Here is a 16,407-nt window from a genome sequence, read left to right on the forward strand (position 1 = left end):
AGAAATGCGCTCTTATCCGTGTCTGGTTAGAAACCAGTACTGGTGTCCATTTTAAGAGACCCCGAGAAAGCATCCCTGGTGGAGATCGAACTCGATGCCTACGCCTACAGTGTCACGTGAACTCTTAGTAAGGGCCCTCCGATAAGTACGCAGAAGTAAACGATAATAATACATTTACATTAAATTAGTTTATTAGTATTAATTGTATCCATTGATTCAGTTAGAAATAATGTCTAAACTTTAAATAATTTATTTCATCAATATTTTATAACAGTAGAATAATAGTTTTCATTTTAAAACTTAGGGAAGCAAAACATTTATTAATTTCCTTTACGGAAGTAAAAAAACGACATTTGTTTAGGTTCAGAGTAAAAAATCAATGTACTTCTCTGTTTTACTTCCTTTTCCATTTAGAATCAACTCCTTTATATAAGTGTAATGCATTGTTATTATTGAGATAACTACCTTTATACTTCTCACAATGAATTAATATCCGTATTTAAAGAAATTTTGTTCTTTCAAGCAATATAGGAGTTATTAATGACTAAAGTCTATATTGCCTTCTATGTACATATAGTTGTGCAAAATATATTTCACAATATCATACTCATACTGCCGCCTATGGTAAAAAGAGACACTTTTCATTCTTCTTCAACGATACAGTTGTCATTTGTTGAGAAGACATCAAGATGTTTCGGTGTTATTTATCTTTGGTGTGGATGTTTTCTGTTTTTCTTTTGGTAGAAGGTAAGTAATTTATATATTTTACATGCGGTTTTACTGACATTTAATGGGATGTATAAGTTTGCAACCTTAGGGCACATGTTATTAAAGAATTGTTAGTTTGGTGAACTTATAGTCAAACACTTAAGTAATATGTGAGTTCTCTGGACGCGGCTGAAATATTTAAGGCAGTTGCTGCGATTAAATTCAAGACATTTGCCAATGGGGATTATTTGCCCTTGGGAGGGGGAATATACCAACTTTACCAAATTTGCCCTTGAGAGGGTGATATACCCACTTAAGCACATGCGTTTTACAATCTTAAAGCAGCTGATGGCTTCATAGTCGTATGTAACCTTCAAAACTAGTATAATACTAAGGGATTATTATCGCTTGTTGGAAACAAGGGCTTCTTCAAGACATTTGTTTCTGTCAGCAAAACTATTCCAGGACAAAAACAACGAAATAAAAACTAATTTAAAGTAATAGTGGTGTGTAATCTTCATGACAAATAGTGAACTATTTTCACCTTTCTGGGTTGCGCCTCCCTTGCAAAGAACTACCAGAATGAATCAACAGTAAATTTGTCTTGAGGCGCCGTTGTCCACATATCTTTAACTATTTACAAATATATTTATGAATACCAGTAACTAATGCTAATAGTATATGTAATTTTTAGGATTGATAATCGAAGATGTTCGCCTGTCGGGGACACGTGTACCTAGCGAAGGACTGCTGGAAGCGAAAGTAAACGGCACTTGGGGTGCCGTCCGCTACATATCTCGGTACAATTGGCGAGATCCGCTAGATGACCTCATGTGTAGGACATTCGGATATGTGTAAGTTATAAACAAATGGAAATTGACCGGTGCAAAGCTGATTCGGATAGGTGAAAGTAGTATTATGTCATTGAAAGGTCCTAGGAGCATATTCATTAGCTGTTAACTTCCGGGGTGAAGCTGATTCGGATATGTTAAAGCAGTAACATGTCGCAGTAGAGCTCATTAGAATATTTACATAAGTTGTAACTTGTTGGGGTGTGGCTGATTTTATCTACTACACCAACCACTGGAGATAACCGGTCATAGGACTTGTGTATGTAGAATCCTGTCGGGGAATGGTTAACTCAATTTATTTAAGTTTACTTTTCCGTTTATTTTCCCAAATAACCGGCATATGTGATTATTCTTTGAGAGACCGCCAATGCATCTATACTTCTGTTTATTGCATGTTTCCGGTGATTCATCGGTGACGTAAAACAGATATTTTATCATTTCAAACATTAAAAAAACAGATTGATATGTTTCAGTGTTTTGTAGTTTGAGCTGATCTCACTTCCTTATCAAACATCAGCGCGCACTAGGCTGGGACACAATGTTAATGACAATTACCAAACAACACAACGCGTTTTTACTCGTTATATATATAGCTTTCGGTGAAATATCTTTGATATAGCCTTGATAAGATTCACCTTTTGCGTTTTTTATTTATTTAATGTTGTCATAATTTCTAGTTTTACAGAGACTGAGATTGGTAGTTTTTAGTTTATTTAATCTTAGCCATGCCCAGTGCCACTAAACCGGGTTTATGTTTAAACTTTTTGCTACTAAGCTTGTTTCTGTAGCTTTTTGCATCAATATTGATATTGACAGCAGTTTTGTGAGTGCCGTGTTGAAGCTGTAAAAAGTCGCCCCGCACCTACATTTAATGTTGTCATAATTTCCAGTTTTACAGAGACTGAGATTGGGAGTTTTTAGTTTACATAATCTTAGCCATGCCCAGTGCCACTAAAACGGGTTTAAATTTAAACGTTTTGCTACTGAGCTTGTTTCTGTAGTTTTTTGCATAAATATTAAGATTGTTGGGATAAGAGTGAGGTTTGTGCACATAAACTGGTTTAAACCCCTAGTAAATATACATTTTGCTGACCGTTCCAAGGCTGTACATAGCAATCCTTGATAAACATACCTAGTTTTGTATATGAAGTATGTATGCACTGTGCTGCTTGTGGAGTTTTGTGCTGTCCTTCCATGTTTCTTTTTTGTGATTTTATGTTATATGTCTTTGGCGTTTACCCAGTGCCATTAAACCGAGTTAATGCTTAAAATTATTGCTACTGAGCTTGTTTCTGTAGCTTTGTGATTGCTATCTTATACTGAAACAAACATTTTCCTCTATCTATTTCAGTTCTTTTTGTCGTTAAATACACACCAATTGTAAACTTTCTTGATGAGAACGGCAATGCGTGTTATCAGGTTATAAATATTACAACAACTTGAAAATGTTTGTTCGGGACTTTGTTTCATGGCAGGTTTGATGAAAGAAGAATAAGACTTTAAATTAATGCTTGCTATGATGGAAAATTGTTGTAAAACGATCCAAAATATAATATATTTATTTTCCTCCTTTTTGTCGCAAAAAGCTCATTATTTATTTTATCATTTAAGTTCCTGTTGTATGGAGGACACTTCTAGTCAGCATGTATAATGTTTACTTTGTGTGCACATTTTAACATCGAGGATACAAACACCCGTGAGGCCTATTTGATGCATTGCCCTAAAGTATCTTGTTTTCACAGGAATGAATCTGTGATGCAGCCTCGATATTACGGAACACCGCATGCCGCCTTTACGATCCGACGCTGCCCCGTCGATATGACGTCACTGCAAATGCTCAACACATCATGTGAGCTCCAGGCAGGAAATCCGCAATCAGACTACGACAACATCTTTAAAACCATAAACTGTCGAGGTATGAAAGCGAAGCTCTGCGGCAGTGCTTTTTACATATAAAAGCAGGGCTGGTGTTCAGTATTAGCATATTTTAATCTTGGAACAGTGTAGCTTATCGGACTACTTGTCATTAATAAATGACCAATAGAGTGAATGAAGTCAATGGTGTATGACCTTAAAAATAACTTAAATTGAATATTGAATACCACACTGGCCCCAGTTTCTCGAAAATTCTTAATGCCATGATAACAGAATCAAGCTAGGCATCTTCCTTTTGTTTTGTGATTAAACTAACAACAGCATAAGGGATTAAAGGGACCTTTATTACATACATAAAACTACTGCTTCAAACTACCAAAGCGCGCAAACAATACAGATATAAAGCACAGACAAAATATTATATGGCAATCATTTACATAATATGATGAGCGCATTTCAAAGTGAACACAAATATCAACACTCACAAACAAACTCAATTGAATAGCATAGCGTAAGTACTTCAATGTATGACGAAGGAAGATTTGACTTAAACTTTAATATTATAATAAACCATCGAATGTGTAGTAACAACCCCCCCCCCCAAAAAAAAAAAATAAAAAAAAAAAATATATATATATATATATATATATAATGTTTCTCCGACGAAGATGTTTGTCTAGGTTTAACTTGACACTTGCGATGGACAGCATATTACGGCATCGTTTTAGTCCATAAAACAATGCAAGACAAGCTGCCCAAACTCTGGCATCAAGCGATGATTTCAAATCCTAACAAAATAGGACGTATTTATCTTGGCAGGTGTGAAGGGCTTGTTTAACATCTTTGTCACCAAGGTTGCGACGAATTCCATGAAAAAGACACTGCAAGTTGAAGTCGGATGTCTGCACCATCCCTTTCAAGCCCATATTGAAGATCGCACCTGTTAATATAAATAACTGCAGTTAGGCATATGCCTCAGAAGTCTTGATAGTCCATTAATTGCATGCAGCCTTCTGACACTGTCACTTAAAACGGCGTACAATCCAGCCTTATAAACAGCATGAAGACGGAATTTGATGGCTGAGAGGCCGAAAAAAACGACGGACATTATTCTTCACTATGGGGTCTTTGCATGAAACCCTTTTGATTATAGCACACCCAGTCCTATTGTCGCAATGGATGTACACTTTCTTGTTTGCACAAGCAAGAAATCGAGTAATTTTTGCATGACTTTCAAGTTTGTTGTATCTGAAAGCCAAGTTCACGCACTGAACGTAAAAGTCCATGTAAGGCCATCTTGCATTCTTCATATAATTGAGCAATAACTAGTCAATCATCTAGGCAAAATGAAATTGATTAGTAGTCTTTTCGAGACATAAGTATCCTTTTCAAATTACGTAATGCGATTAAAGATTTTGGGACTTCGTGCCGCACCGAAACTAAGACGCTTGTCTACCATGAATGTGTAATCTTCACTAAATCCCCAATAAAAACCCATTGCTTTGATGGATCACACTCCAACTTTGACATGTAGCAATCGGGTGTTATTAAATCCAAGGCATCTTGAACAGTTTGATATTTGGAGTCATTAAGAGCCGAACCCGTTGGTCTGCTATGATCGTAAGTAAATCAGGCATTTGACAACCTTTTCTTTCCAATCGCAGTTACAAAAGGTGGGTTTTCATGCCCTATTTTGCAATGCCCGTTTAACATTTCTGTTTGAGTTTGATCTTCACAACGCGCGGGCATCTTTGTGATTGTTGTTGATAGGTAAGTATCAACATCTGAATAAATTGATATTTGTTCTGTTGCTCAACAACGTTAACATCTTCTTTTTTAACAAATGTTCACGGTCGCAGTAGACCTCGGGGGAGTTGTCTTTCCGCTGCCTCGTGCAATAGACATTTAGATTGGCTCCATACTGTTTCATTCTGTTCTTGAGAGGCGGCTTAAGCAGTCGGGTGTCGGTATTTAAAATTATAACCGAATAGGGAGGTTCGTTTAGCCTTCAAGATGCGAAGATACGACAAGTCTAACGATTCGACTTAAACTGGCTTGCTTACATTGGGGCTAATGGGCATTTTGGCACGAAACTATGGATTTCAATATGCTCAGAGAAGGGTCTCCACCGGAATGAATGTTTGTCCTGCAACTCCCGATTCGAATAGTCGAAATTGAGGCCACTGTTCCGCTAATATCTCACCGCGAATTCAAATATATTAGTGGTACGCCAAATAAGACTCGATCTCTGCTCGGGGTAGTTGGTTTGAGCTAAGAATGTGGTTTGGCACCCTTATGTTGTCTGCCCTCCACTCCTCAAGGAAAATTCCTTGAAAGGGATTGTCTTCGTCTGCTTTCAACATAAGGGTATCTAGTTGGTCTTACCGCAAGATTAGGTCTTTTTGACGGGTTTGACATCGGTGCTTTGTCTTTTCGGGCAGAACCAGCGTTACGTGCGTAGCCTTCTTTGATATTGAATTCACTGATTGATTAGAATTGCACAGCTTCCATGAAGTGTCCGTTTCCATTTGGAGGAGAAGGGCCTGTAGCAGTAATCTCATCAGATACGAGAAGTGCATCAAGTGTCCCTGGTACTGTCAAAGCCGACCGTTGCCGTAGTCACTGACAAATTTGGGCTAGTCCTTTCACCGTTCAACATCATTACGTCCTCTATTATGATTTCAACTGTTCCAAATGGAATGCAAATTTGCATATGATCACTTTCCACAATGAGTCGCAAGACGTCCTTAGTTACCAAATGTTCCTCTCTCAGTGCCTGCGACACCTTTCGCGATAGATTTTTGGTAGCTACCAATTCATCAAAATCACGTTTTCATTCTAGTTCAGAGCATTTTGGGCCGGATGTAGAAAAACACTTTCGATGATAAAGAAATCTTTTTCGACATAATACTACTGCTTAAAGCGGTCAGCTAAGTAATAATGCATTGTCTTTGAATGGTGATTCACACACAGTCGAGTTGCAAAGTATCTACGTTTAAACTAAACCGTATAGAAAACAATTACACCGATTAAAAAAAAAAGACGGTACTTCATTTTAAAACTTAATAGTAATGCATTATATATAAGAGCGTAAGCAATATTTCCAATATGTAATGTGTCAATAATGACAGCAGAATAAAATAAACAAAACTATTGAATGAGCTGTTCATATTACAGCGTTACAACTGGTAGACGGTCCTTCCCCATTGGAGGGTCGGCTGGAGGCGGGACTGTTCGGTCAACTGCAGGTCGTGTACGGGCGTTCCTTTGATTTGAAGGCGGCAAATGTCACGTGTACATCATTAGGGTATCGGTGAGTATAATTCATCGGTAGCAAATATATTTTTGTACAACAAATACACAAATGTAACGGAAATAAGAAAGTGTCAGAACTCATTTCTAGAAATTACCAAATACTTAATTTGAATGATTTATAAAGATCGATTGTTGAAACTTATTGTCTTTATGTATACTTCATTTATAGCAGAACACCAACGAACCACTAGTGTTTCAAACCCGAGCACTCTCAGGATTTTAGTTAACTATTTCAACCCGTTGTATATTGTAAATAGAAAGATAATCAATCCGGTTCTTTCAGATTTTGATTAATTTTTCTTAATAACACATTTCGAACTTTTCTTAAAATATCATTAAATATGCAAAAACAACAATTGTAAACACCATAATAATATATACAATTGCAAAAGCATTTTGCTCTTATATACCATTGCCATTTACTATTAATGTATGTATGCGTTCCTGTGTTAGATTCATATTGATTTTTATTTTCAACCTGAAGCGGAGTTCGCTCCTGTAACACCAGCATGCAATATGGCGCTAGAAAACTACCTCTGTATACACGCAACATCCAGTGCACGGGTACCGAGCTTTCACTTGAGCAATGTTATCACTCTGGTGACTACGCCGCGTCACGCACACCGGCTAACGTCGTCAGTGTTGCTTGCGATGGTAAGGAATATAAGTATTGTTTAAATTTTAGCACGTGTTGTAAACCTGACCCGAGGTCATGCCCAAAAGTTGAGGTCAAATTGTTCGTACGAATATCGCAATTTTACGGAGCTCGAATAATATGTTATTTCGTTTTTTAATTCTTTGATTTTGTTCTTTGTTTTTTTTTACTTAAATTTCAAACTCTGAAAGGTATACCTGTCAATATTGGTAAATGATAATCTCGTCTAATATGAAACACTTTCCACAGGCGGACCACTTAAGTTGTAGCAGATTAAGGGCAATCGGTCATACGAGGGAAGATTAGTCGGTTACCATGACAATATTTGGTATGACGTCGTTGGTCGAATTTCGGAAACCACAGCGAAGACAATGTGTTCTTTTCTTGGATATGGGTGAGTGCCTACAAAACTGTTCGTTTTAAAGCATTACTGACTCAAAACTGGAGTAATTGAACCGAAAATTGTACTTGACGTCATCGAGAAAATGATGTCACAGTTTTCGGTAACAAAAATACATCGATCGTTCGAATGATGAAACGTATGTTTTAGGTTGTAAAAAAATAATTTCTTAATTGTACATTGAAATGTTGCTCAAAACTAATAATTTAACATGTAAACTATCAGTAAATTTTATAAAACGTTTTTAATATTTTGTTCAGTCAATGTTTACCAAAATGTAAAATGATTGGTCAATATTTATCCCAAAATGAATATTAACTAGTCAAATACTTCTAATATTTTTTCTAGCCCTAAGTTAACCTGTGGACAACTTATCCAAATTTTATACAATGCAAGATTCAGATTTGTGGCATCCATGACTAATCCCTCAACCTGGGCCACAACTTTTGTCCGTACCATTTAAACAAGGTCAGCGGGGTAGTCAAGGCAGCATCCCCGCTTTAATAATCTTATATAACTATTACCTAATTTATATATATAAAGGTATGCTAATTGTTGTTACAGTATGTCAAGCTAAAACAAGTTAAGCAAAGCATTTTATAAATACATACTGTTTCGCATAACTTGTTAGCTTGTTTTTCATTATTTCAAAAAAAATCTGGCTTGCTGACAGCTTAAATCAATCCAGATTAAATCAGATTATATTCAGCAAGAAAAACAGCCCATTTTTTTAATTTTTGAAAGCTGTTTCCGAATTTAGTAAACCGACGCATCAGACGCCCTTGTTTTAGGCATTGGCCATTGCTGTTTAGATAGACATATATTTCTAGTCTTACATATATATGACATCCAAAGTATAATTCATATTGAAAGTAAAACGTTTAATGCTCCAACTTCGAATAACACAAATAAACGCTTCATATATGTACTACTAATTTGGCCAATCTTGTCAGATTAAGGTGTTCGCATTAATTTAGGCTTCCGTCGAAATTGCCAGAGTTATATATGTAATTGTCTTGATTATAAAGACTACTATTTACTCTATTTTTTTAATTTTTTTCTTAACAAAATGTGTTTCAGCCATGTCGGTTTCGCTACTCGAGTATATCCTAGCAAGAATTTGTATTACTACAAACAAGACATTGTATGTGACGGGCATGAGAAATACATAGAGGAGTGTCAGGGCGAGCTGAAATACTGCGTCGAACGGAGATATTACCACTGTGCACACTTGTCAAATAGCTTAACTCACGTGGTTCTATTTTGCTCGGGTAAACTTTATTCTTATACACATGCCCTCTGACTTGAGGGATTTTTTAGACATAATCTGATTGTAAGAAATGAACTAGTTCTCGTATTAATTATTTGTCATTTAAAAGATGCAGGCAACGTCTCATCATTTATACTTACATTAAGGTAAGCCGTCCGTTATCCAGCTGCAAAGATGTTTTAATGCATTTAAGATATTAGCATTGAGATTATTTCTAGTTTTAATTCTTTTGGATTAACCTTTATATTATTTTTGCATGGATTACATTGTTTTAAATAAAACCATGACGAGGCTACTATAACGATATGATATTTTAAAGGGAAGTAATAACATACTGTTTTATTATACTTATGAAGCAGTTATTTATTTGTTTCTTAAATAATATAAAATATATTTTTGTATAAGTAGACTGACCGGTAAAGGTAATTTATGAATGAGACAACATAAAATCTACGTACATCGTGACGTTCCCATCAAAGAACCCCTGTGATAGCATTCTCATCCTGTTGCATCATGTTTTTATTTTTAGATAGCTGACTTTGCATTATTATTCCCCTTACATAAAGTTTCTATTTTCAGACTACACACTGGAAAATATCAGCCTATCAACGAGTGGCGTTATACAAGTGGGCGTGAACGGTCAGTTATGGGCTGTCTGTGACGCCTACTTTACTCCCGAAACAGCCAATAGCGTCTGTACTGTTCTTGGGTTTAAGTAAGTGAATAATAAACTTTATACATCGACGAGTCTTTGTAAGAAGTATTCCTACGTCTTTCACCCAAACAACCTGACTTGAGTCGCCAGTGGTCAATTACACAGACTGCTGACTAATAACAGTATTGCATGATGGTTGCATTCCATGATATGCAATCATCGGCCTTTTTATTCACAAATATTAATGGTTAGTTCATTTTTCGATTGGCATCTGGTGAAAGGTCGAGTATTTAGGTTCCTTAAATCATTCTACGGATCAGGTGTTGTGTAATTGGTTAAATGACATTATCACGTGATGTTATCAATGTGTCTTTATTTATTCTTTAAAAAGTTACCATATCCGATAATTTTGTTAAGCTCCAGGTGGCCCTTGTGGACTTTCCGGCTGTTTTCTTTTTTTCTTGACTTTACCGACATGGGTTCGAATCGCATTAAAACCAAAATACTTTTTAATACTAAAACTGCAATTTCGATATCATTGAGTAAAATAATGATATAATAAGGTTGTTCAAATGCATTACCAGGAAAACTATTTTTTGGTCCAAAACATGAGCGAGTCACTTTTCAATAGTCGTCGAATCGATAGCGATCGATTTATTCTTATACTTTCTTTACAGTGAAATCGATCAGAAAGCTTTAAATTTAAGACAACATGTGATGAATCGTTGAAAATTGATCAATTCTTGTATTTGTTTCATTTGCAGCGGTACATCAAGCATCGATGTTAAGACAACAGGTGATACCTCAGATATAGAAATACTGGGGTCGATAATATGTAAGCCGAATGCAACAAGCGTTATCGACTGTCACATCAAGCACCAGTTCAGTTATCGGCCCTACGATCGATCGGCAGAGTGTAGAAGCTACATCATGCTTACATGCAACTGATGTCTTGTGTAGATATTTACCACGTCCGAAAGACTCGAACATGTTGTTACATAGTGTCTGAATTAACTTAAAGCGAATACATTTAAATATAATTAAGAGTTTCCTTGCTCAAACAAAGAAATTGAAATATTTATATGAAAAACTATAGAAAATAGTCCCCTAGTCGGAAGCTTAAACAAAAATAACGTTCAAAGACACTGGGCCCAACTTAGAAACACAGAAAAACAACACACATTTCCACAGACTAGCTACACGGATTAACAACAAAAAAAAATCTACAAACAACACACAACGTAGGAAAATATTAAAATAAAGGTGTTAATAAAAAAGGTTATTGGGTTTCGCCTTTGATTGGTCAGCAAAATAAAACTACAAAAATTCTTCAATTTAGACATATTTTGTGTGTCCTTTAACAAGCACCATGCTAAATATAAGGCTTCTGGTCTTGTCATGGTAGTTTCCATTGTGTTGGTTTAAATATTAGCTAAGACCTTGAAGGAACATTTTCTAAACAAATGTCTACAACACTTAGTAGTTCTTAAATGAATTATTCAAGCCATTCATGAAAGGTATTATCTAGACAATAAATAAACTGGTAGATCATAGATGTTGACAAGACTTTACGACTTCTGTATATCGACGATGCCGACGACTGCATACATTAAATAATTAAAATTTGAAGTGTTTTTTTTAAATTAAAATCGCAATTTAACTTTATTACTTACACTCAAGATAAATATGTTCAAAACAATCACTTACTTTTCTGTTTAAAGTGCATATATCGTGTTATTTTTCATTAACCGGTATACTTAAGTTTTTCGTGATTTTTCTCCCGTAAAATATCAATTATATTTCTGGAATGACACTCCAAAAATCCATAAAAATAAATAATTATCTTAAAAGTAATACATATAAGCTCAAAAATAAAACGCTTCAATGGATTGTGTGTTAGTGAGAACATATGGTTATTTCATCCCGCAGGAAAATATCCCAGTAACAAAATGCGTTTTTCTTTGGGTTTTACGGAATTTCACTTCTGGTGTCGAAGCATAATGCTCTTCTTGGTGTAAATTGATGTTTTGTGATGTTAAACTTATATCTTGCATTATTGAAACCCCGCAGGATTTTGCCTCAGCTTTTCACAAGTTGGGAAAAAAGAACACGAGCGAGTGTAAAACCTATTGATTTTCTGTAAAATCTCCGTTTAGGTCCGAACTTCGCGGGTCAATATGACTAACTTCCAAAACCATTTTGCAGCAAAATAATCCAAATCGTATTTTAATGAAGCATCATTACTTACCTTCAGGCCAGTTTTCAATTGCATTGTAATTAATGGGTTCTTGAGTTTGCAAACACAAAGTGGAGGTCGGGGAACCATCCTCAGCATATAAGGGGTGTAATTCAAAATTCGGGATCGTTTCTGTGTAAACTGTTTAGGAGAATTTAGAATGCAACTCTGGCTGCATGAGCAATGTAATCATTAACAAAAATGGGGGTCGGTTGACCATCCTCAGCGGATTAGGGGTGTAATTCAGTAGCCGGGATCATTGCTGTTTGTAAACAGTTCAGGTGACTATCCGCGTTGCTTTAGAATGCAAGTCTGGCTGCATTTTGCGCACATTAATGATCCAAAATATCGAAAAACACCCCTTATACGCTGAAGATGGTGACACGACCCCCATTTTTTATTCCGAATTATATTTCTCATGCAGCCTCGGCGTATTTGGTTTGTAATTCAGTTTTCGGGGTCATTGTTGTCCGGAAACAGTTCAGGGGACTGTCCTCGTTGCTTTAGAATGCAACTCTGTCTGCATGAGGAATGTAATTCGAAATAAAAAATGGGGGCCGTGTCACCATCCTCAGCGTATTAGGGGTGTATTTCGATATTCTGGATCATTAATGTGCGTTAACTGTTAAGGTGTCTGTCCGCGTTGCTTTAGAATGTAACTCTGGTTGCATGAGGAATGTTATTCGGAATAAAAAATGGGGGTCGTGTCACCATCTTCAGCGTATTAGGGGTGTATTTCGATATTTTGGATCATTATTGTGCGTTAACTGTTAAGGTGTCTGTCCGCGTTGCTTTAGAATGTAACTCTGGCTGCATAAACAATGTAATACGGAATAAAAATTGGGGGTGGGGTGACCATCCTCAGTATATTAGGGGTGTAATTCAGTATTCGGGGTTATTACATTGCGTAAACTGTTAAGGGTAACTGTCCGCGTTGCAGTATACAACTCTGACTGCATGAGCAATGTACTCCAAAATAATCAAATTGGGGGTCGGGTGACCATCCTGAGAGTATTAGGGGTGTAATTTGGTATTTGGTGTCATTGCTGTGCGTAAACTGTTCAGGGGACTGTCCGCGTTGCTTTAGAATGCAAAACTCTGATTGCATGACAAATGTAATTCAGATTTAAAAATATGGGGGTTTTATGACCATTCTCAGCGTATTTGGGGTGTTATTCAGTATTCAGAGTTATTGCTGTGCGTAAATTTTTCAGGGAATTGTCCGCGTTGCTTTAAAATGCAATTCTGGCTGCTTGAGGAATATAATCCGGAATGAAAAAAAATGGGGTCGGGGTCATTGCTGTGCGTAAACTGTTCAGTGGACTGTCTGCTTGCTTTAGAATGAAACGCTAGCTGCATAAGCAATGTTATCCAGAGTAATCAAATTGGGGGTTGGGTGACCATCCTCAGTGTATTATGGGTGTTATTCAGTATTTGGATAAATTCCTGTACGTTAATTGTTTAGGAGACTGTCCGCTTTGCTTAACAATGCAGCTCTGACTGAATGAACAATGTAATGCGGAATAAAAAAAGGTGTTTGGATGACCATACTCAGCGTATAAGGGGTTTAATTCAATATTCGGGGTCATTGCTGATTTTAAATTGTTTATGAGACTGTCCGCGTTGCTTTAGAATGCAACTCGGACTGCATGAGAAATGTAATCCAGATTAAAGAAATTGCGGGTCGGGTGACCATCCTCAGCGTATAAGGGGGGTAATTCAATATTCGGGGTCATTGCTGTGCGTAAACTGTTAAGGGCACCGTCCGCGTTGAATTAGAATGCATCTCTGGCTACATGATGAATGTAATGCGGAATAAAGAAATGGGGTTTGGGAAACCATCATTTGCGTAGTAGGGGTGTTATTCAGTATTCGGGTTCATTGCTGTGCGTAAACTGTTCAGGGGACTGTCCACGTTGCTTTAGAATGCAATTCTGGCTGCATGAGGAATGAAATCCTGAATGAAGAAAATTGGGGTCGGGTGACCATTTTCAGCGTATTAGGGGTGTAATTCAGTATTTGGGGTCATTGCTGTGCGTAAACTGTTCAAGGGACTTTCCGCGTTGCTTTAGTATGCAACTCTTACTGCATCAGTAATGAATTCCAGTTTAAACAAATTGGGGGTCGAGTGACCATCGTCAGCGTTTTAGGGGTGTTATTTAGTATTTGGGGTCATTGCTGTTCCTTAACTGTTCAGGAGACTGTCCGCGTTGCTTAAGAATGCAACACTGTCTACATGAGGAATGTAATCGCGGAAAACAAAAATGAGGGTGGGATGACCATCCTCAGCGTATTAGGGATTTTATTCCATATTCCTGGTCATTGCGGTGGGTAAACTCTTTAGGGGACTGTCCGTGTATAATTCATCTCTGGCTGCATGAGGAATGTAATCGGGAAAAAGTGGGGGTGTGATGACCATCTTCAGCGTATAAGGGGAGTCATTCAGTACTAGGGGTCTTTGCTGTGCATAAACTATACAGGGGACTGTCCGCTTTGCATAGCGGTGCTCAATGGCAATGGTGTTCGAAAACTGCTCCGGACTCTATCCCCAGTGCTGTGGAATGCCAATGCGGGTGTATTGGCAGTGTTTTTCGGAATAAAACAAATTGGCGGGTGGGGTGAGCGGGGACGGCAGACCAGGGTGCAATGTGGTGCTCGGTGGCAATGATGTGCGAAAACTGCTCCGGGCAATATCCCCAGTACTGTAGAATGCCAATGCCGGTGAATTGGCAGTGTTTTTTGGAATAACAAAAATGGCGGGTGGGGTGTGTGGGAGCGGCAGATCAGGATGCAATGCGGTGCTCGGTGGCAATGGTGTGCGAAAACTGCTCCGGGCACTACCCCCAGTGTTGTAGAATACCAATGTGGTTGTATTGGCAGTGCTTTTCGGAATAAAAATGGCGGGTGGGGTGAGCGGGGGCGGCAGATCAGGGTGCAATGCGGTGCTCGGAGGCAATGGTGTGCGAAAACTGTTCCGGGCTATATCCCATCCACAGTGCTGTAGAATTCCAATGCGGGTGTATTGGAAGTGTTTTTCGGTATGAAGAAAATTCGCGGGTGGGTTGAGCAGGGGCGGTAGACCAGGGAGCAATGCGATGCTATGAGGCAATGGTGTGCGAAAACTGCTCTGGGCACTATTCCAAGTGCTGTAGAATGCCAATGCGGGTGTATTGGAAGTGTTTTTAGGTATGAAAGAATGGCGGGTGGGGTAAGCGGGTGCGACAGACCTGGTGCAATGCGGTGCTCGGTGGCAATGGTGTGCGAAAGCTGCTCCGGGCTCTTTTCCCCAGTGATGTAGAATGCCAATGTGGATGTATTGGCAGTGTTTTTCGGAATAAAAAAATGGCGGCTGGGGTGAGCGTGGGCGGCAGACCGGGGTGCAATGCGGTGCTCGGTGGTAATGATGTGCGAAAACTGCTCCGGGCACTATCCCCAGTACTGCGGGTGTATTGGAAGTGTTTTCGATATAAAAAAAGGCGGGTTGGGTGACTTTAACTGTTAAGGGGACTGTCCGCGTTGCTTAAGAATGCAACGCTTGCTACATGAGCAATGTAATACGGAATAAACAAATTTAGGGTCGGGTGACCATCCTCAGCGCGTTAGGGGTGTAATTCAGTATTCGAGGTCATTGCTGTGAGCATACTGTTCAGGGAGCTGTCCGTATTGCTTTAAAATGCAACTCTTGCTGTATGATTTATGTAATATTGGAATGATAAAATTGGGGGTCGGGTTACTCTCCTCCGCGTATTAGGGGTGTTATTAGTATTTTGGGTTATTGCTGTGCATAAACTGTTCAGGGAACTGTCCGCGTTGCTTTAGAATGAACCTTTGGCTGCATGAGCAATGTTATCCAAAGTAAACAAATTGGAGGTCGGGTGTCATCCTCAGCGTATTATGGGTGTAACTCAGTATTCGCGGTCATTGCTGTGCGCATACTGTTCAGGGCACTTGTCGCGTTGCTGTAAAATGCAACTCTGTCTGCATGAGCCATGTTATACGGAATCATTAAATTGGGTGTCGGGTGACGATCCTCCGCGTATAAGGGGTGTAATTTTGCTTTCGGGGTCATTGCTGTGCGTAGACAGTTCAAGGGACTGTCTGCGTTGCTTTACAATGCAACTCTATCCGCGTTGCTTTAGGATGCAACGCTCGCTGCATAAGCAATGTAATGTGGAATAAACAAATTAGGGGTCGGGTGACCATCCTCAGCGTTTTAGGGGTGTTATTCAGTATTCGGGGTCATGACATTGACTAAACTGTTCAGAGTATTGTCCGCGTTTCTTTAGAATATAACTCTGGCTGCATGAGGAATGTAATCCTGAAAAAATTGGGTGCACATATGTTTCAAAAAATAACGAAAACACTTTTATTTTAAGCGGGGCATGAATACGTAATCAAATTTCTACACCGCGATTTAATGAATGAAAATATGAAAGGTCAAA

At 38.2% G+C, this 16,407-nt stretch overlaps 1 protein-coding gene across 1 annotated transcript; it reads left to right on the top strand.

Moving 5' to 3' along the window:
- Positions 1–461: 461 nt before the first annotated feature.
- Positions 462–10,767, top strand: LOC128224497 (neurotrypsin-like). Its single transcript, XM_052934345.1, has 9 exons — positions 462–747; positions 1,403–1,562; positions 3,302–3,474; positions 6,612–6,747; positions 7,234–7,403; positions 7,654–7,798; positions 8,885–9,075; positions 9,654–9,789; positions 10,494–10,767. The coding sequence occupies exons 1-6, from the start codon at positions 690–692 to the stop codon at positions 7,671–7,673; spliced, it is 717 nt and encodes a 238-aa protein (XP_052790305.1). The 5' UTR covers positions 462–689; the 3' UTR covers positions 7,674–7,798; positions 8,885–9,075; positions 9,654–9,789; positions 10,494–10,767.
- The last annotated feature ends 5,640 nt before the right edge of the window (positions 10,768–16,407 follow it).

The sequence above is a fragment of the Mya arenaria genome, chromosome 17 (assembly GCF_026914265.1).
Source record: "Mya arenaria isolate MELC-2E11 chromosome 17, ASM2691426v1".
Classification (NCBI taxonomy): Eukaryota; Metazoa; Mollusca; class Bivalvia; order Myida; family Myidae; genus Mya; species Mya arenaria.